The sequence below is a fragment of the Aplidium turbinatum genome, chromosome 4 (assembly GCF_918807975.1).
Source record: "Aplidium turbinatum chromosome 4, kaAplTurb1.1, whole genome shotgun sequence".
NCBI classification, from domain to species: Eukaryota; Metazoa; Chordata; class Ascidiacea; order Aplousobranchia; family Polyclinidae; genus Aplidium; species Aplidium turbinatum.
The window spans coordinates 34,543,920-34,566,538 of record NC_137475.1 but is presented as its reverse complement, the minus strand read 5'-3'; the positions used below and the strand labels follow the sequence as shown (position 1 = coordinate 34,566,538).

At 37.6% G+C, this 22,619-nt stretch overlaps 1 protein-coding gene and 1 pseudogene across 2 annotated transcripts; both read left to right on the top strand.

The window, feature by feature from the left end:
* The first annotated feature begins 496 nt into the window (after nt 1–496).
* On the top strand, nt 497–6,804 carry LOC145769097 (mitochondrial inner membrane m-AAA protease component AFG3L2 pseudogene; annotated as a pseudogene). Its single transcript, XR_014288986.1, has 2 exons — nt 497–3,934; nt 4,493–6,804. The product of XR_014288986.1 is annotated as a mitochondrial inner membrane m-AAA protease component AFG3L2 pseudogene (transcript).
* A 7,190-nt stretch (nt 6,805–13,994) lies between these two features.
* LOC145768433 (pescadillo homolog) lies at nt 13,995–22,124 on the top strand. Its single transcript, XM_082579925.1, has 14 exons — nt 13,995–14,143; nt 14,725–14,859; nt 15,244–15,342; nt 15,831–15,940; nt 16,473–16,600; nt 16,843–16,976; nt 17,277–17,486; nt 18,874–19,094; nt 19,527–19,652; nt 20,143–20,327; nt 20,413–20,525; nt 20,755–20,820; nt 21,389–21,490; nt 21,830–22,124. Exons 1-14 carry the CDS (start codon nt 14,123–14,125, stop codon nt 21,917–21,919), a joined length of 1,740 nt encoding a protein of 579 aa, XP_082436051.1. The 5' UTR covers nt 13,995–14,122; the 3' UTR covers nt 21,920–22,124.
* Nucleotides 22,125–22,619: the final 495 nt, after the last annotated feature.

Below are 22,619 nucleotides of genomic sequence, written 5' to 3'. Positions count from 1 at the left end.
CCCTGCGAATAAGGTAAGTAGGCTAGTATCAGAAGGTGGCAGATGGTTACAGAAAGTTTTTGGAGTTAAAATTGCATTAAATTATTTTTTTAATTCCTGAAATGTCCGGCGGGCGCGGCCCGCCTGCCCGGGACTCGGCGCCGGTGTCCCCTGGTATGCAGGTCACCAGCTTGGCTGAGTGAAAGGAGGCTGGCCTAGTTTCTCTAAGCAAGCATGGTAAAATTTGAGTTGCTTAATAATTTGTTATTGTAATGGTTCGATAGGGCTCAGTGACATGGCCAACAGTTTTTAATAACTGATGTAAAATGCAATATTCCAAAATGTATGCACTGCATGTTGACAACTGGTATATTTTCTAAACTTGTACTAAATCCAAGTTGAATTGAACAAACAGTCTATTTAATTAAACTTGAAGACACATGTCTAAACCTCAATGATGTAGACTTATGCTGTCTTATATTCATAATATTTTATTTTCAGATATTATGAAAGTAAAATGTTGACTGTTCTGCATGTGTTACGTTCTCGGCGGTTTTTGACTATTTGCTCAAAGTATGCAAGCAATGCCAAGGTTTCATCTTGGTCATTACATCATCTTTCACAAAGGTCAATCCATACAGCTGTGATATGTAGCAGCAATAAAAACACACCTAAAGCCTTTGAAAAATTTTTCAAAAATAAAGAAAACCAAAAAAGTGATCAACCTCACAAAGATGACTCTGATAAAAATCGGAAAGACTCCAAAGAAGTACCAAAATCTCAAAGCAATCAAGCTTCTACAAATGAGGACTTCATTAAAGAATTAAATAAAAACTTTAAAAAATTTACTGAAGGATTTGGTGGTCCAGATAATCAGAAAAACTATCGAACATTTGCATTGCTGTTAGGTCTTGTTGCATTTGTGTACTACATAAATAATAATAACTCGCATTATACAACAATTTCATGGAAAGAATTCACGAAATATTTGCAACAAAATCTTGTTGACAGCGTTGCAATTATTAATGAAAGCTATGCTGAAGTTAAAGTAAAAAGTTTACCTGGTCAAATATTGACATTCAACATTGGAAGCTTGGAATCTTTTGAAAGAAAATTGGATCATGTTCAAAGTGAATTTGGAATAGCTTTTGCTGATCGAATATTTCCACAGCATGAAAACAGGTTTGATCTAGGTGTGATGGGTTCAATGCTATCTCGGTTTTTATTTCCAATTTTACTTATGGGTTGGATGTTTTTTATAATGAGGAGAGGCATGTCTGGTTTATCACAGAACATGAAAAAGGGACCTGGTAATTTCATGTTTGGTGGGATGGGACAGTCATCTGCTAAAGTTGTAAAGCAAAGTGATATCAATGTTGCTTTTAAAGATGTTGCTGGTTGTGAAGAAGCAAAGATAGAAATTATGGAGTTTGTAAATTTTTTGAAGAATCCTGCAAAATATAAAGAATTAGGAGCCAAAATTCCAAAAGGTGCAATTATTTCTGGCCCACCTGGCACAGGAAAAACATTATTAGCAAAAGCTACTGCTGGAGAAGCAAGTGTTCCATTCATTTCTGTGAGTGGATCTGAATTCCAAGAAATGTTTGTTGGTGTGGGTGCATCAAGGGTTAGAGACATGTTTTCTCTTGCCAGAAAAAATGCTCCTTGCATTTTGTTTATCGATGAAATTGATGCAATTGGTCGAAAAAGAAGCGGAAGCGGCATTGGTGGCAATTCAGAAGCTGACAACACTTTGAATCAGCTTCTGGTGGAAATGGATGGGTTTAATACCATTGGAACTAATGTTGTTATATTATCAGGAACAAACAGAGTTGACGTACTTGATCCTGCTTTGATGCGTCCTGGACGTTTTGACAGACAAATTCATATTGGTCTGCCTGATATAAAAGGTAGAGCTTCAATATTCAAAGTTCACTTAAACCCTTTAAAAACTGATTTAGACAAAAATGTAACAGCCAAAAAAATGGCAGCCCGAACTCCTGGTTTTTCAGGAGCTGATGTTGCTAATGTGTGCAACGAAGCAGCTCTGATTGCCGCAAGAGATGCCGCAACAAGTATTGATGAGAAGCATTTTGCAGCCGCGATTGAACGAGTCATCGGGGGTTTAGAGAAAAAAACGCAGGTTTTACAACCCGAAGAAAAAACAACCGTAGCTTATCACGAGGCAGGACATGCTGTTGTAAGTTGGTTTCTTGAGCACGCTGATCCACTTATAAAGGTTTCAATTGTTCCAAGAGGAAAAGGTTTGGGATACGCAATGTATCAACCAAAGGAATTGTATTTGTACACAACTGAGCAATTGTTAGATCGAATGTGCACAGCATTGGGTGGACGATGCGCTGAGAGAATTTTCTTCGACCGCATTACCACAGGGGCTCAGGATGACCTCCAAAAGGTGACACAGATGGCTTATGCTCAAGTGACTCAATTCGGAATGAGTGAGGCTGTGGGACAAGTTTCTTTTGATCAGGGTGACTCAAGTGGAATGAAGTTGCAAAAACCTTTTAGCGAAGCAACAGCACGACTGATAGATGAAGAAGTGCGCAAGATTGTTACCACTGCGTACGATCGAACATTAGCCATGGTGCAAGACAAGAAAGAGTTGGTAGAAAAACTTGCCAAGCGCCTGTTGGAGCAAGAGCATTTGGAGCGTAAGGATGTTATAGAATTACTTGGCGAACGTCCATACAAAGATAAAACTACCTATGAGGAATTTGTTGAGGGCACTGGCAGTGATGAAGAAAATGTTGAGCTTCCTGAAGGTTTACGAGGCTGGAATGAACCATCTGAGAATGTTACAAGTCCCAAAAAGGATGTTTAAACTCGTAAACATGATTTCAATTTTATTTTTAGAAACTGTATGTTCTGCTTATCACGTAAAATGATTTTAATGTTCATGTGCTCGTGCGTTGCTTGATTAGGCCTAATTTTTTTACTACCTTACTACGTATTCTTTTTTTTTCTTTTGACTTTGCGATGCACCAATAACAAATTTATGAAACTGCGTATTTAGCAAGGTTCACAGAAAGAGCAAAAAAAAGAAATTCTTGTAGAGTTGATGCTGACTTTAATTTAATGTATAACTTGATCAATATCCCTAAAAATAAGTTTTGAGGTCATATACTAATCCTGATTATCAGCTAAATATCATAAAATTGCTTAAAATTCTTAATTTACTAAAAAATAAAAATGCTTAACTCCATGTGGGAAATCAAAATTCTTCAACGTATCTGAAGTTTAAAAAGTATCTCGTATTTCTGTGACGTGCTCATTATAGAAATTAGTTACGTGTAGGGGAAACAGTAATCCCATTAACCTTGAAGAATATAGACCTGGTGGCAGTAGCATTGACCGTGTCCATAGGTTACTGGTTACTTGTAGACCCGGGCCCGGGAATGTGAAGAAGCCTATTTGTATTCTTTAGATATAGGGCGTTTTTCTTAAAAGTGTCTTGTTTGGAGCCCATAGATTTATAATTGGTACCGGGCCCAAATTATTCGCAACGGCCCTGCCTGCCGGTAACAATGTGGCGATGTGAAATCCCGCTGATATGTCAACTAAGCTATGCGTTGTTCATTTGTGACTGCAAGAATTTATTCATATTATAGCCTGTACATATTATGATATTCAATGAATTATGGCTTAACTGGATAAAAGAACGGGTTAAGCTAAGGTTTTTGTACCAATGTATTTCAAGTCACATTTTACTCGGGTTGTTCGTTATCAAAATGTGTTGAGCTGTTTCGTTTTGGAAGTTGTTTTTCTATCCTTATAAATTTGAAACGATTTATTAATTATTTGAACTCGGTTTGGAGACGTGGAGTGAAAGCGACTGTGGCACGTTGAAATAGACCCGAACTTAAAACTAAACTGGCCTAGTAAGTATGCGGGTGTTCAACACCGAGATATATCGTTTTAATACTAACGACTAGGGGTGTTCAATTTCGATTATTTGAATATTCGAAATTCAATTTATTTTCGATTTTCGAATTTCGATTTCGAATATCACAACTATTCACCAAACTGCAAAATGTGATTTTATTAAAAGAAACGACATGAAAATTCGATAGAAAACGCGAAAAAAAAACAAGAAAATTTGCGAAAAAAGAACACAAAATAACGTCTACAGCTCCAGGCCCATAAAACTGCGACAAAGCTCAGCCTACACTTTCTGCTATTGAACAACCTAGCTATCTTCATTGAGAGAAATTTGTGAAATTTGGCATTAAAAATGTCAACTTGGCATCCCTGGTGCAGGACAGGCCGTTGGACCCGCGAGAGCGTGTGATAGTCACGTGATCGACGATGCGCATGCGTCGAAGTCTTTTTTCGCTTGCAAACTGCGACAAGACAGGTTTCGCCCCACTCGCGTTACTTTCAACCGCGTTCAGCCGAAAAGGCGGCTATAATTTCGAATATGTCCGTACGAAAAACGAATTTCGAATATCACCTTAATCGAATCGAAATTGAACACCCCTACTAACGACGTTAGTCTAACGTTGCTGAAACGTTGGTTTGATAATTCGAATTCATTTCAAATTAAATTCTTGGGTTTTGCTAAGACTAAACAAGTCATTTTCAACTAAGCTGTAATTTATCTGATAGGTGACTTTGTTTCATTGTTTTGTAAACGCGAAAACGTTGCCACACGTAACAGTGATGGTAACTTGAACGTAGCCTACTTTTTTCAAATCCAGTTTGGAAGCCATTGAGAGGTATTTTTAACGTGAATGAGTTCTCTTGTTTTGTGCATTCAGTTGCAGCTAAAAAGAATGTCGTCAGAAAGTGTGTTAATGCTGATTTAGTTTCTTTATCGTACTGTAATTTTATTTTTCTCGTCATTTTTCGCACCTCGTGATTTTTGCTTTTTGTGGGTTCAATCGAATATCAATTTCTGCATTATATGATGGCCAAAACAAAGTAAGGTAAATTGAACTGATTTTTCTGTTACAAAAATCTTGCATTAAATTATTCCACAATGTTGTATATAAAACCTTTGAAATTTTATTGTAAAATTTTCCAAGTTATTAAACTATTGTTTGACAACTTTCCTGTTATCAGAACTACTGTTGTTTCTTGGCAGCGGATTGACAGCGATAGCCACATGTTTCGCCTTTTAGGTTGAGCTCATCAGTATCGCACCACTAATTCATGTCACACACTATCGGCCAACTTACTTGTCAATTTTTCTACTTACCGGTACTGTATTAAACGTGCACAGACACACATATTTCACGATTAAGGTTTGCGATTTCTGGGTTTTGAATTAATTAATATGCAAATGTGTAGGGTTTTCCAACAAACACAATTTACGCATATCCACGAATTCCAGCTAGTCAGCTGCAAATTATGACCCATTTGATAGGTATCTTGACAGTGCAGAGATTTAAAAAAAAGATCTATGTGACAACTGCTCAGCATCAACATTCAATGGCCTACGTTAAAATTGACAGAACTGACCAGCGTTTCATTAAAATTTAGTTTTTGCAAAAATTGGCGTATACGTCACAATTAACCGAAGTTGCTAGATTAAAATCTGGCTCTTTTTTCAATTTTTGAATTTAGAATTGGTGTTTGAAAAGGATAAAATTTCAAATGCTGGAAAGAATTGAGGTTTGGAGTAGGCCTACTTCAACATATATACTTCAAAGTCCTAGCTTTGCAGCCTTTGCCATAACTTACTTTTCAACCGGGATGAGTAACGGCTCTAGACCGCCGAGCTACACTGGCGACGACTAAACGTTCTCTTAATTTAGTTGCTGTTAGAAGTTTCAAGAGACAATATTACGTCGTCTGCTGCGGCGGCTGACGGGCTGCATATACGATTACCATCAAGCGGGACGCATTTCACTGACTACCAGTAACTTGTTATCTACGTGACTTAGAAAAAAGTCTTCAACAAATTGTTTATATTTTTATGATGTTTTAAAAATGTCTACTGTATCGTTTTTTGTTCGTCTTGCAAGGCCTGGTGCGTTGCGTTCTGAAATGGGTTTGCCCGTGGTAGGATTTTTTTCAGGGGTTTTCTTTGTCTACCTTGCTTTTCGTGATGAGCTAACGCATCAGGAGTGTTCTCCTCAAGACCATCAACACTTTCGATATCCAACCAAGGTCGATTAACATAGCAACTGTCTTTTTGTGTTTTTTTTAAACTTATTTATCGACAAGTTATTGCTAAAAAAAATTACAGCCTTTTTTTCTCTTTTCCTCATAAATTTTTTAAAAATTCTATTAAGGTGTTGCGACCGTACGTGCCATATTTTAATCTGATTGTTCTGTTTTGGTATCATGCACGGTATAACGTCCGCGTTTTGTCGCTTCTACCTTTTTCTGGACCTCTGCTATGTTTGGCATCATAGTTAATAAATATATTAACTATGTTGGCATAGGCTATAGCCTATTGTTTTTTCGTTGTGATGGTCAGAAATAAAAACAAGTTGAACTGAACGGCTAACGCTGTTGTGAAAAACATTTTTTTGTTGTCTCTGCTAAGCCATGTAACCATAGTTAATAAATGCATGTATATTAACTATGATGTAACTAAATGCAGGCAAATATACTCAAATCGTCAGGCTTCAAGCAGAAATGATATTTTCAAAAACATGTTGCAAAGATTTACATCTGACATTGTGTAATTATGGATCGTGCATCTTACAAAATGTGTGTTTCTACAAGTTTATTTATTTTCGTTTGATTAGTGAGCTTTTAAACCGACGGCATCCAAAGTGGCTCTCTGTGACCTTTGTGCATTTGCAGTTTGTGTATTATTTCGTTGTTTTGTTTTGGATATGGACAGCTTTGTCTGACCCAAATAAATAATAATAATTAACATATGGATGGTAAAAAATGAAACATTACATTACAATGTTATAAATAAGGGACCGTTCAAATATTACGTAACGCTATCGAAGGGGAGGGGGGGGTTTATGAAAAGCGTTACGTTAGCGTCACATTGGGGGGGGGGGGGGTTCAAGCAAAACGTAACGCTTACGAGTACGGTACGGTAGTTTATTTGTGCATACTTTCCGAGTCAAGCAGCAAAAAAGCGACACATGGTGATGAACAGGTATGCAGGTGTACCTATTACCACTAGCGTACGGAGGGGGGTGGGGGCATTGGATCATGCCCCCCCCCTAAAAATGTTTTAGTAGTTAACGACGTAGATTAAAGCATTTAATATGTTTTGGATTGCACTGTCAAAGCAATTAACAATGTTGTTCTATAGACTAAGCCAATACAAAATACATAGCCCAATCCACCTACCCCACCCCAGGTAGGCTATGCCAATGTAGCATAGTGTTCTGTAAGCCTATTATAGTGAGAAAGAAATGGATAAAGTCTAAACTAAAACCATACTGGGATATCATGAAGACGTCCGGGATATCAATGGCCAGTGGCGTAGCCAGGGGAAGGGTTGGGGTTACAACCCCCCCTTTGGCACGCGTGTGACGTCACGATATTGAGAATGATGCTTTCAGTCTCTTTATGCTTGGGAATGATGCTTTCAGTCTAAAAAAAAACTTGCCTAATTTTAAACAAAACTGCAAGAGCGAGTTTTGCCAATACCAAACATCTCAGCCAGGAATTAGCAACAAGAAAACATAGAGACTTAGCTTTATTTCCGAAAAATGCCGAAGAAAACATGATCTTATCCTTTTGCTATGCAACCTGACAGCACCATTTTACAGGAATATTCATACCCACATTTTTGTTGCAAAGGCTCTCAGAATGCATCAAATTCAAAGCAATTTTTCAAAATTTTCTGGTGGAGGCCCCCCAGACCCCCCGCCGCTGGGTGTCGTCTTAGGCGAAAACGCCGTCGGGCTAAGCCCATCGGTCGTCAAACTTTCCCCCCTTTCAAACTTCCTGGCTACGCTACTGTCAATGCCCCCCTCCCTCTTCAGAAAATACTGCGTACGCCACTGCCTATGACTGTTACATAGCCTAGGCCTACATAAATGTTCATTGAAGAACCAAATGACTTTGACACAAACCTCTGAACAGGTAGAAGACATTCATACGTGCGAGTCTGAAGAAGACAATTATGCATCAAGTTCGAACCACACAAAGCGAGAGTAGGCTACTGCTCCAATATATAGAAACATTTTTGAAGCATTGATGACCCCATTCGAAGATGCTTAGCTTTCCTTGCAGTTTCTTTTGCGCTTTTGTGATGTTTCTTTCAATACATAACCAAACAATGAAAGGTTTGGATAGAAACATTTTGGACGGTGGGCTACTAAACGTTTTCAGTAGGTACATAACGTTTTAATCCAAAAAAAGAATATAGCTAAAATTTCATGTCTCAAACGTAAGCTTTAGGTGCATATAAACCAAGATATTTTATCAGCACGTGTTTCCACGTCATAATTTTGATATACACTGGCAAAACGGGCTTTGTAATGGAAAAGCGTCACGTGGGGGAGGGGGGGGGGGGGTTGACAAAAACGTTACGTTGGCGTCACATGGGGGAGGGGGGTCAAAAATTCAGAAAAACAGCTTTACGTAATATTTGAACGCTCCCTAAGAAAGTTAAGGTTTGCAGTGCTGTTGAATGCACGTTCGCAACAGCCTGAGTGTACGTAAAAGTAAATCTACTTTATGGCGTTAAAAAGTGTCAATAGAGTATTAGGCTACATATTTTCGGGAGCAAGTCTTTTAGGCGCTGGTCTAATAGGCGCGCACACTGTGGCGTCTGGATATTTAGGTGCGGAGCACTGTGGCGCCCGGTCATTTAGGTGCTATTCCTAGTAAAGTATGTAGGATTAAGCATTGGCGGTTTAAGCAACTTCACTCACTGAAGCCATGACCAACAACGCACACGCATTAACAAAACAATATATTTTCCTGTTCAATATAATATTTTGTGTGAAAAGCATTGCCCTACGCCCCTACCTGCTAAGCTGATACAAGCTACAGACTTTACTAGGAATAGCACCTAAATGAACGGGCGCCACAGTGCTCCGCACCTAAATATCCAGACGCCACAGTGTGCGCGCCTATTAGACCGGCGCCTAACTCTCAGCGCCTAAAAGACGTGGACCCATATTTTCTGTCTGTTCTTGCATATTTTTTGTTTTCTCTAGGATTATTACAGGTCGCATTGCAGCAGGAATTAAATTAATTGAATACAAAAATAATTGACTGATTTTTAACTTGCTTTGCTAACTTGATTACCTTTTTTTCTTGAATTAATTTGGTTGATTTCCTTATTTTGCGACATCATAATTTTCTTTATACTTTCAAAGTGAAAAGTTCTGGAAATTAGTCAGTTATTATTATTTTTGTGTAAAGTTTAAATCGCCCTTGTTGCAAGTGTCTATTGTACAGTAATTTGTTTTTATAATGTTATTAACTAAATCCTTTTTATTTACTGAAGTAGTGTGCCTGCCTCTGCTCAGCTTTGTGTATGAATATGCTAGTTAGATTTATTGTTGTGGGGGTGGTGGCTGATTAGTTGTCCGCTTATTGTTTTTCACTACCATCTTGATTGCGGCATAATCTAGCCAACAGCTTTAACTTACAATGGATTGTTTTTACTCTTCATTTACTCCGCTTGTTTGTTTATATGTGGCGCTATTGAAACAACATATATTGACCTGACTTGCTTGGTTAAATTTTCAAGTTAATTTGGCTTTTTGTGAGTTTTGGATCTGGCAACTCTTTGTTCCCTACCAAACGCGTGGCTGAATTGTAACTGGTCTGAACTATGAAGTCAAGTCAAGTCAAGTCAATTTATTTTGTTTTAACAGCGCCATATATTAACAAATAATCAGAGTAAAATGTAATTGTCAAAACAATGCATTGTACAACTGTTGGTTAGATTATGGCGCAATCAGGATGGTAGCGAACAGGGTTGGCTGATTTAAATCAAATGATTTAAATCATTGATTTAAATCATGATTTAAATCAAACAATAAAAATCAATTAAAAAAATCAAATGATTTTTTATTTGCTAAAATAAAAATAAATACATCAACAAACGTTTCACTGCTTCTCTGTAATACAAAAGTTATATTTAAATACTTAAGGCTATAGGCTATGCATGTTTTGAAAGGCAACTTAGTTTACTTGGCAGTTCACAAACAGTGTTGTTCACTAAACATAGTTTTTGAGCAAATTTTTTCCACTTTTGGTCTGCTTCAATCAGAAGTTCGCAATCGATTGGGCACTGCAAAAGCTGGCGAGCTTGTATTTATGTACAAACTTCTCAATGCAAAATAAACTGCAATTTTGTGTCATCTGAACTTTTATTGTTTTGGTATGGTACGTCGGTAACATAATTATATTACACAGTTAAACTTTCTTTGCAAAAAGTCTGGTTGTAGGCTATGCATCAGTTGCGCAAAAAAGCAAAGTAATGTGTGCTCAAACGTAAGGAAAGATTTTAGTGTAGTGAGATGACAGTCTGAGACGTACCTCAATCTCGATATGCACATAATGATTTAGTATAAAGCAACATATCACACCTACTTAAAAATATGTGCAATAGCGTGACACGACAATTTATCAAAAGACAATTTATTGAACGACAGTTCATAGAACGACAGTTCATCGAAAGACAGTTCATCGAACGACAATTCATCGAAACGACAGTTCATCGAAACGACTGTTTATCGAAACGACAGTTCATCAAACGACTGTTTATCGAACGACGAAGAACATATGCAATGGAATACTCAGGGGTTAGGGGATAATGGTTAGGGATTAGAGGTTACTGGTTAGTGCTTAGTGATTAGGGGTTAGGTTTTCGATTAACTGTCGTTCGGTAAATTGTCGTTCGATAAACTGTTGTTCGATTAACTGTCGTTTCGATAAACTGTCGTTCGATTAATTGTCGTTCGATAAACTGTCGTTCGATAAACTGTCGTAGTACCGTGCAATAGACACTAGACAGGCTAGCCTACAATGTGATAATAAAAATGATTAAACACTTGCAAAGCAAAGCCTTTCAATCAATCAAGGGGTTAAAAATAATTCTGCTATCTTACTAAAATGATCTCTTCCCCCAAGTAGACTCGACGCTTTTTTATATAAAAAAAAATCAAAAAAATCTGATATAAATCAAAAAAATCCGATTTAAATCAAAAAAATCCGATTTTTTTGATTTTTTTAAAAAAATCATGATTTTTTCCAACCCTGGTAGCGAAAGGTAGTGAATGAACTGAAATCAAGGATTGGGTGTTAGGACAGCAGAAAATAACAGAATAGGCTTAGCCAAGGTCAAGTGTTCTGATTAGGTCTGAATAAACAAATCTAGTTTAAAGGCGGCACAAATTGGCTGCTTACCACAGCTGTTCTATACTTTTTTCAAGTGGCATAGGCCTACCAGGGTGCAACCTAGTTCGTACCCTGAAAAGATCGAGAGAAAAAATTAAAAAAGCCGAAGTCGCTGATCGCAGTTTAATCGCACAAACCCAAACTCGCTGATCGGAGTTTCCGCAAACAAACTCGAGGGTTAGGGTTAGCGGAAACTGCGGAAAAATATTTGCGGAAACTGCGATCAGCGAGGGTTAGAGCGTAGATTACTTTATAGTTAGGGTAAAGGTTACCGGAAACTGAGGAAAAATGTTTGCGGAAACTGCGATCAGTTAGGGTTAGAGCATAGATTACTCTATGGTTAGGGTAAAGGTTAGCGAAAACTGCAGAAAAATGTTTGCGGAAACTGCGATCAGCGAAGGTTAGGGTTAGAGTATAGATTAGTCTAGGGTTAGCGGAAACTACGGACAAATGTTTGCGGAAACTGTATGAACGAGGGTTAGCGGAAACTGCGATCAACGACTTCCGCTTTTTTTAATTTTTTCTCTCGATCTTTTCAGGGTACGAACTGTTCAGGGTACGAACTAGGTTGCATCCGGCCTACCATACTTTTAATCGTAATCCACGTGAACAGTCAAAGAAGAGGTGGTGTGATAGCGTGCGAAGTGACCTGCGAAAAGGGATCCTTGTGACGGTCAACAATAAAAATAAGAGTACGGTACTGGTACATGGAAATTCGCCATCAAGCTGGTTTAAAATTTACTGATGTCCAATCCTTGCAATACAGGGAACAAAGGATGGAAAACTGTAAACTAACCAACAGTCAATGTCTGTGCAAGTTGCGCTGATTGACAAATGTAGCCTAGGACCCTAGGTACTGTAACTTACTTCAGTTGGTGAATGTTGTTCATAGAGAGGTTTTTACCCATTTTTTCTGCTGCGGGAGAGCAGTAGGCCATGTTAGTTTCACACTTCCTTCAAAATAGCCTAACTAAGCTACACCCTTACTTTGTTTTGTTTTTCAATGCAGTTTCACAGTGGCATTCAATCTCCAAGTAAAATTGTTAATGTTATGCTACTGTTACTATGTTGATTTCTAAACTAAAAGTGTGTTATTAGGCAGTGGCTATTTGACCGGCTCCGGTCTTTGAATCTGAAACACTATTTGACCGGTCATGACGTCACTGCATAAGCGCTTTTTTCTTTTTCTCTTTCAAAGCAACAGACGAGAAGCGACGATATAAGTTCTAACTTCAACACGTATTCTTCAACTCATTCCGTGGCGCGTGCGATACGTCTCCGGTTGCCAATCTAGAGGGGATGAGTTCGATACCATCTGGAAGCATTCTTTTTTTCATTTTTTTTTTATCTAAATTTTGATTGACCCGAAGCGCATTTATGTGGTCAATTTTTAATTTGAGTAGCCTACAGTCCAAGTTAGTTAATAGTTCTCAAGTATAGTTCTCAAGTTAGTTATATACAATACTTCTTTTAAAAGAAATGATAATGGTAAAACCATTTTTTAAAGAAGTATTGTATATAACTAACTTGAGAGAAAAATGTAGGGTCGTTCGGCAACACACGTTCACTTATGACGATCGGAAAATTACCAAGAGAAATTCTCAAATTCCAGCAAATTAAAAAAACTCTAACAGTATTACTCACATTTGAAAAGACATAAAAAATGGGCTGTAGGCTACTAAAATTAAAAATTGACCACAAAAATGCGCTTCGGGTCAAAATTTAGATAAAAAAAAATGAAAAAAAAAGAATGCTTCCGGATGGTATCAAACTCATCCCCTCTAAATTGGCAGCCGGAGACGTATCGCACGCGCCACAGACTGAGTTGGAGAATACGTGTTGAAGTTAGAACTTATATCGGCGCTTTTCGTCTGTTGCTTTGAAAGAGAAAAAAAAAGCGCTTATGTAGTGACGTCATGACCGGTCAAATAGTGTTTCAGATTCAAAGACCGGAGCCGGTCAAATAGCCACTGCCGTGTTATTACGGTATTAAATTTTCTCAAGAGCACGACAAACGAGCTGGCCTACTTGACTTTTTCTCTCTACATTGCATTAAGAAAATAGTAAAGTAGTGGAAACACAATAAAGTTACTTCACCCTATATTTTTAGTTGATTACAATCTATGATGTCATGGCATTTTGATCAGGGCGAAGATATGTACACCAGCTTCCTAAACTGTTCAAAAGAGATTTGATGCTTAGTGTTGCAGTTTTGTCAAACTGTTTATTTAGTGTCATTGAATCCAGATGAAAAATCACTGCTTTAATGTCTTTGAACTATTAACACTAGAGCTCGACCGATATATCGGTCAGCCGATATTTATCGGCGGATATCAGCAGTAGCCGATATATTGTATCAGCAAAAGCAAACTCAAAACCAGTTGCTATACATGCCTTTAGAAGAAACACAAGTTGCTCAAACGCGCATTTAAACTCTCTCGTTTTAATTACATGCAAGTGCAAGCGGCTGCAGACATAGATATGACATTAAATAAGGTAGGCTACGAAATGATAACTTAATATGAAAATAACATTAAATGTCTCTTAACAATTTTTTTTATAATTTGAGCTCTTTCCTACCAACCTGCATACTTCTGTCTTTTAGCAACCTAATGGTGATCAAGTCAGATATACATTATTTCTTCTACCTGTAAGAATAGTTCACAATGTGACAGTTCAGTTTATTTATGTTTTTATTTTTGTGTTACAGCTCCTAATACTATATGAACGGATATATATTTTTGGCACCTTTTCTTCTGCGGTAGATATATAGTAGGCTAGCCTGGATACTTTTTGGCAATATTTAACATTTTCTTCTTTGTTGAAAGTTTAGCCTAAAACCATGGTGAAAATGAAGAGAAAGGTATGAGCATTTAGAATCTTTGTTGCAGTGTAACTAAATATATTTAGACGATATATCAAAGCAATTGTAGCACATTGGCCACAATTGGCTTGAAACTTTTTTGAGATAGATTTGGCCTCTCTTGGTGACAAAACTAGAGTAAAATTAGACTACCACTACTCGAGAGAAACTGGTCTATGATGATGTTATGTAATGCTATTTTCCCTTTTCCTTTGTCTCTCCTGTATTACACGATATCCTGTTTTAACCTGATTTTTTAATGTGATATATACCGGTACTTTGGTTTTGACAATACCTAACTTATGATATCAGTACCAATGTACCATATGATATTTGATATACCATCTTAATGCTATTTTTGCTTTTTTTTTGTCTCTATTGTATACAAAATATTGTTTTTTTGTGGAATTTTTTAATGTGATATTTTGGTTTTGACAATACTTCATTATGGCACCAATATCATATGGTATGTGAACACGGTCCCTTAAAAGCATGTTTAGTACAAAATATTATTGCAGTTTTGATGTTGTATATACAGTGTTATTTTCATTGACATTTTGTTACTTTTTGTTTATACACAGTACGAGGCTGGAGCTGCCACTCAATACATATCCAGAAAACAAGCTTGTCGAAAGCTTCAACTAACATTAGCAGATTTTCGTCGATTATGTATTTTGAAGGGAGTGTATCCACATCAGCCCGCCAATAAGAAGAGGGTACATACTTGATATTAATGTTGCATTTACTGTTACTGATTGGATAAAACTTTTGGCAATCGCAATGTTACCCTGCAATGATCACAATTTTTCTGTCATTATTACAGGGCTTCCTAAACTAGAGTCACCAAACAGACTAAAAGTGGGTCTACAGCTACAGTGTTAAACTACCCACCAAGAGGTTACATAGAAAATTGTTTTTCTAAAAAGTAGTTGCACAATGAAAAAGTTTGAGAAGCCCTGATCTATGGAATATATATATAATATACTAAATTTAATTATCACCGAAATTAAGTTAATGTGATAGCTGATTGCCATACAACAATTAACATGGTTGACGACTGACGTCTATAACTTTTTTACAAAATTTTGTTTTCATTTTAGGTAAATAAAGGAAGCACAGCCAATAAAACTTTCTACTTCCTGAAAGACATACAGTTTTTACTTCATGAGCCTGTCATAAACAAATTTAGAGAAATGAAGGTAGGAAGCTGGTGGAACTATATGACTGGTAATGTTAGAATAAGGATCATAGTTTTAATTGTTTTAGAGTGTGTAATATTTGACTAATGAAATACGATTCTTTTAAAAACTAGCAGTAACTCTAAACATCAAAACAATGAGGAAAATTCATTTTTTGAGTTGCACAGTAAAGTTTAGGGATTGTAGATCATAGGGATGTGAAACTATATCCGCTTTTGGCTTATCCGCAACACTAGAAGGGTTGCGTTTTTTGTAATTTACAAAATAATGTACCATACTTTTTATAGGTTATATAAAAGGAGTGAAGTTGGCTTTAAAGTAATTTAAGGTTTTTAGTTAATAGTAAGCCAGCAGCAAAGCGTAAAAAAAATGTCAAATTGGCAATTGACCCTTCTAATGTTAGCGGAACAATGGAGTTGCGCATCTCGTAATGTGCTGTCCCTAAGTAAAGTTGTTGCATCAGCATCACATGTTTCTTACAATTTCAGATCTACCTTCGAAGATTGAGAAAAGCTAAAGACCGTGAAGAAAGGGACAAGTTTGAGCATATTAAAGATAATCGTCCATCCTACCATATTGATCATATTATTCGAGAAAGGTACACTACAACTTATGAGTACAATTAGCATAACATACATCTAGAATAAATTCACAAAGCGTTTAACTTAAACTTTTATTTTCATTAGTCAATGACTGGTATAATGGTTAATGCACCATCTATGACGTCCAGTGATAGAATGACAGGTTCGTGACACCGACAAGCGTACAGGGAATCGCGCCATTTAGAAAGAGTGATGCCTCTGAATAGATTAGTACAATCTAAACATCAGATACAAGAAACAACTAAGTCTGGTCTTACAACATTCGGGTCTCACGTCATTCTAATCTTGTGGCATTCGCATCATGTCTTGTACTAAGTTGGTACTTCCCTGGCACCTGGATCATCTTGATATTTTTTGGTCTTGGATTGCTGCTTCACAAGTTATTTCAGGCGATCTTATTTCACTTTTGTGCCAACAAGGTTTATCACTGTCACAAATCACAATAGCATGTTGTCTCGAGTAATATTTCACTTTTGCTACAATGATTGTTTTGTCAGTATTCCCATACTCAAACTACTGTCTTTCCAGGTATCCTTCTTTTATTGACGCTTTGAGAGATGTTGATGACGCTCTCTGTATGTGCTTCCTCATTGCCAATTTTCCTTCGTCGCGCAACGTTCACCTTCGCAAAATTGAACTTTGCAGAAGACTGATGGGTACTTCTTGCCTTTTATTATTGTATGTTACCACAAATGTTATTGTCTTGTTGTTTTCAAATTCCTTTGAACCTTTATTCCTGGTTGCAGATCTTCGATTAGGCACTTATAATGGCATGTCTGAAGATGGACAGGATACTTGCCTTCCCGTCCACTTAGTTTGAATCTTCTACCTCTCAGCGTAAGCCTGGATTGAACAAAAAAAGAAACGTTAATGTTACAAATGGTATTTTTTGTTTCAGTCGAATTTATGCATTTTGTGATCGCAACAAGAAGTCTTCGAAAGGTTTTTGTGTCCATCAAAGGTTATTACTACCAGGCTGAGGTTATGTCTCAACCGATCACGTGGATTGTGCCGCACAAGTTTACTTTTGCTGTAAGTTGACTTTTTTTGTGTGAGAGCAATGAGCATTCATCCGGGGGATGTGGCTCTATCCTGGCATGTTTTCTTCCTGAGTTAATCAGAGGTTAAAAGTTTATTCTTTAATTTTCTTGCATTCACAGCGGGATTTTATTCGTTTTAGCGATTTGCAGACTGGCATTGCTTTTTTTAAGAGAATTTTGCTAAAGTACCAAAAACTATAGTTCTCAATCGTTAGTAGCTCTTCTAGCAATACCTTTCACTCAGGAATTTATTCTTTAAATGCTGCTTCCGACTATCAATTTCCATTTTTAGCATCCATCTGACGTTGATCTTCGAGTCATGATGACATTTACGGAATTATACACAACCATGCTTGGATTTGTGCTTTTTCGGCTTTATCAGTCCAAGAATCTCCACTATCCTCCAAGGATACCTTTGCTCTCCAACATCAGCATCACTATGGGAGACAAGCAAGATGAAGAGGCCAGCATGCTTTGCTCAGAAGAAGATAAAAATATGGAAGTCAGTGAATATACGTGTGGACATAGAACAATGCGTTTGCGTAATTAACTTTTATTTGCTTTGCGTAACGATTACAAATGGACAATTTAATTCAAAAAACTTAAGTTGAATTGTAGAAGTTCACGTGTTAGCCTTCTGTATAATGTATTTGAAAATAGTGCATTTTTTATTTTATTGATAGAATGATTGGAGTTTTGCTTAATTCTCAATTTTGGGTAAACCTTTAAGAAAAAATACTGTAGGAGAACTTTTACACACTTTTATTAGTAAATTCTCTAACTTCTGCCACTTAAGTGAAAGTGCGACACTCTACTGAATTTGTATAGTGTGTTTTGTAGCACATTGTTCCATAAAAAAAACGAGTTATGATATTCACTGAGGTTTTAACGCGTTAAACCTCATGTGCGAACAGCGAATATTGTGACATGTAAGACAGCCATTTAATATCTAGACCAGTGGTTCCCAACCTGGGGGTCGCAGAGCATTTTATAGGGGGTTGGGAAGCTGTTGCTAATGCAACAACAAAAGTGAATGTAAGTAGGACGAGGTACCGGTCCGCTAGTAGTATGTGCCAGGCTACGTTTACATGACGTTTCATTGCGCCCGAAATGAAAATTTTCCGTTTCGGTTAGTCTGCCAGACTCGTAGCCTACGGTAGTCTGTTTGCATGCGATGACCGAAATGAGATTCGTAGCGATCTGGATTTCATGTCGGTAGTTTCAACCGAAATGAAGCGGTTGCGGGTGATGTAAACACACCGCAATGAGATCCTAGCAACGAGATTAGCCCTAGTGCTAGTAGTTTGTGGTCTATTTAAGTATTTATTTGTAGTGTAGGAGGAAGAGAGAACTTGAGCTTCAACTGGGACTGGAATGCTGGTTGTTTAATTTAAGTGAGCAATTAGCAATTGCGAACCAGCAATACAAAGTCACTCTCTCAATTTTGGTGTGAAATGTATGACTCATACCCACAGATTTCTAAGCTGGCTTTTCAAGTATTACTGCCCTTCGCTACGACGTATCTATGTGAGAGTGGTTTTTCAGCTCTTCTTCATATGAAAACAAAGGATAGAAATAGAATGGATGTGGAAGACGACATGAGACTGGCTCTGTCTAGCACGCAAATTCGAATTTCACGGTTAGCTGCAGACCTACAAGGTCAACCATCGCATTGATTTCAACAAATGCAAGAAAAACATTTTTAGTGCTGCCTTTTGTTGTATTATTTGTTAATAGTATACTTGCATTTAGGAAAGAATATAAGTGGGGGTCGCGGTATCTACGAAATTTTTTAAAGGGGGTCACCAAGACAAAAAGGTTGGGAACCACTGATCTAGACTATCATTAAAAAATATGCATTAAAGTTGTATTGCTTCACTTTGTTTCAGGTCGTGGCTTCCCTTAACACTCCGCTCGCTCAATTTCAAGTCGCAGAAGATGAGGATAAAAATGAAGACGACGAGAAACTTCTTGAAGATGGTCTGTCTGAGTCTGCGGAAGCCTCAAGGCAAAAGAGTCTACAAGAAGCGAAACTCAAGAAGCTGTTTGAAGGATGCAAAATTTTCTTGTCAAGAGAAGTCCCCAAAGAACAACTTGTGTTTGTCATCAGGTAATTTTATCTTGCTTTGCATAGTCTATTTTAGGATGTCTTTGTCGATGAAGCATCCGTCCGCCAATGGTACGACTCTCGGTGGACTCCCATTAAAGGTACCTATTTGATGGCTCAAATTGTCTTCGCTTACTTATGTGACTTGACACCATATCAATCTACCGTTGCTTAAAATATGTCTTGTTGAGTTCGAAATCCTTTAAAAATATAGAATGTGTCACTGGGGGTGCAGTTTTAAAAAGTATTCTTATTTTGTTTTTTAATGTCCAGCAGGTGATTGAAATTCCTGCCAGAAAGCCAGTCGTTTTTTACATTGATTCAACGTCTGCAGACTTTCTGGCTGGACAAAAATCGACTGACTTTCTGACTGTGACGTAGCATTGCACACAACAACGTTTCGGACCGAAATAATCGATATGTTTGCGTCTGCAGGAGTTTCGGCGGCGTCGTGTCTTGGGATGAAACGGTTGGTGTGGGTTGCACTTTTCCTGTCACGGATGAAACCATCACCCACCAAGTGATAGACAGGCCGATGCCTGAAAAACCATACATATCAAGGTAATTTGAATAAATGCATGACACTTGTTTACTTACGTCTGAAGCTGTGGATTTTTCTTGTTACATGGAATGGAACCACATTGTTTGTAAATAGCAGTAGATATCGTGTACAACTTGGGCGTGTCAGGAGCAGGTATATCTGCCAATATCTTATTCGATTTGCATTACTTTTCCTTTTACTGTTCTATTTGCTGTTATGGAAGTAAATTGTTTTTACTAATTAGGGCAATGCAAGCGGTTAATTTCGTTGGTTAAGTGCTGATCATATTGCTCCGTTGAAAAGTTGGTATCAGTGCGGTAATTGTCAATCCGCTAGAAGTTGACGGCAAAAATCATGTATGACACCACGGAGGGGTCAATAAAAGCAACAAACGGCGTCGAGAAAGAAATTAGAGGATCTTCTGCCACATCAATCATCACACTTCCATGATTATGCAACAAATCGTTGTGAAAAATGACGTACAGATACTTTTCCATCTCACAATTTCAGGTACTACATCCAGCCTCAGTGGATTTTTGATTGTGTCAACGCTGGCTTGCTTCTACCTCTTTCCGGATACCTTCCTGGAGATGTTCTTCCTCCTCATTTATCTCCGTTTGTGAATGAAGAAGATGGGGCATACATACCTCCTGAACGACAGCGTGTCATTGCATTGCAAAGAGGAGAAGATCCAGGTATACAGCAGCTCCACTTCTTTTCTCCAGATTTGTACTTCTTCGACTAATATAAAGCAAGCAACCGAAATTGATGTTTTTTAAGGAATCAATGTTGAGGATGAGGACCTATCGGAAGATGAAAGCGGAGCTGAAGAGAAAGAAGGAAAAGTAGAAAAAAAGAAACCAAACATGCAAAAGAAAGAACAAACTGACGAGGTAGAATTTCTAAAAGTTTACACAAAGTTTCCACAGATCGGAAATATGCTGAAGCAAACCTAAGCTGTTTCACTTTTGAATTGACATGAATATGTGAATGAATGTTGGCGGATTTTCAAAATCTGAATTTGGGCATGAGGCTGGTTCGGAAAAAAATCAGTTAATCCGAAACGTTTTTTTTTTGGCTTCATCGATTCGATTTAGCTTTAAACATCGCTTTGTGTTACAGAAGAAGCAGCGAGTTCGAATCAAGCCTGGCAAGAAGCATTTCGATGTAACGCAGAAGCCAGCAAATGTAAGAATATGTGCAACTCGCTTCTTAATAACTTTGTCGTTGAAGAGGGAAAGTTATTCTCATACTCGTTACAGAACTCGGGGATGGAAAGATAAGATTTTCATCGTTTGTCTTCGTTTTAACGAAAAAAAAAATGACTGTGCTTGGAAATCTCAAAGTGCTTTCCCATGTCGTACGCTACTTTTTGGGTTCATCATAAATTGTTTAAAAGACAAAAAAAATGCAAAATTAGCGGTAAATCATGTTTTTGTTTATAAGTTTAAAATAGTAACTTTTTTTCTATAGCAGGTCTATGCAAAGAAGTCTATGAATGTTTTATGAATATGTAGGTGTCAATACGTTGACCACCGGCAACGTCATATTTGGCGTAATAGGGAAAAAGGTTTAACAAAATTAATATGACATTTTGAGCAGCCCTTAAAAAATGGTTTCTTTGGTGGTTTCTTTGCATACGAGACTATATTGCAGCGGAAATTGTAGCACGGAAGTGTGGAGTTTATCATTTCGCTTCCTACTCTTTGAAGCACTTAGTCAGGCATTTACACACGTCACAATTTTTGGATCACAGGTGGCTGCGGAGGAGAAGCGACTGGCAGTGATGATGATTCCAAAGAAAAAGAAACATTTGTACGACAAGATAAAGTATGGCCAGCGACGAAAGATCCGAGAGGTTAGTATTTTGCTGCTGGTAATGCTTGTTATTGCACACTGCCAATAATAGGAGAAACTGCAGGTGTTAAGGTCAATTTGAGCTCAAAATGAACTTGCTGTTTTGGTTGATTAATTATAATTTCAACTTCATGTTAAGCACAATGTGAAAAAAAAGTGACATAAAGTTTTCGAATTGAATGTAACTCGCTATCACTTGTTATGTTTCTGTAGCCGTGAATCCAAAATTAGTCTAGCTGTAGACCGATATTTTTTTAATTTGCAATCCTGCTTATAGGTTTTCGTGAGTTATTTTCTTATCAGTTTGTGACACGTGGTGTGCATTTTGTTTCTATTTTAGGCTGAAGCATTGGCCAACAAAAGGAAGATGATCGATGAAGAAACCAAAAGACAGAAACGGAAAGAGAAGCGAGCTAAAGTTACTGTTTAAATTAACTTCCACCGTTGTTCGTCTATTTTGCAAATATTTTTAAAATCTCTGATGTGCTTTGATCTGTGGTCGAAAAGCTGTTGGTAATACGCGACATACCACGCCACCTGCATCAGCTTGTGTTATTACCGCAAGGTGACAATCTTGTGAAATAACGTGACAGCTGCTAAGCTTTCATGAATAAATTTTACTCGCGAGTAATAACAGTAAATGTTTTGTGCGTCACACACCCTTGCAGTCAGACTGACTCTTCGAAGCTCAACCCTTGCAGTCTCGCGTTCAACCACTGACGCAGGCCCGATCACCGAGATTGACAGAGTAAAGTTTCCGTTGTGTTAATTATCGGTCGCCAGACAACTCGGACAATACCTAAAATGTACTTGTTAACTCAGCAAATGAGATTTACTTGCTCAGTTCGGACTTGTAGGAGACTTCGATGATTATTACACCCATACGCGGTGACTTCCGGGGGGCGGCGCCCCCATAAATTTACGGATGAGGGGCAAAAAAATGGCTATTACAAGTGGTGTTTCAAAGATAAAATACTTCACGAAAGAGATTTAGATCATTTAAACAGACTTAAAGAATGCCGAAACTGAAAAACAGCCTAGGTTACTCTTGCCCGCAAAACAGCAGCTGATAACATAGCTTTCTCTGAAACGTGAATTACTACTGAGATGCGTATGGCACGCAAGATCAG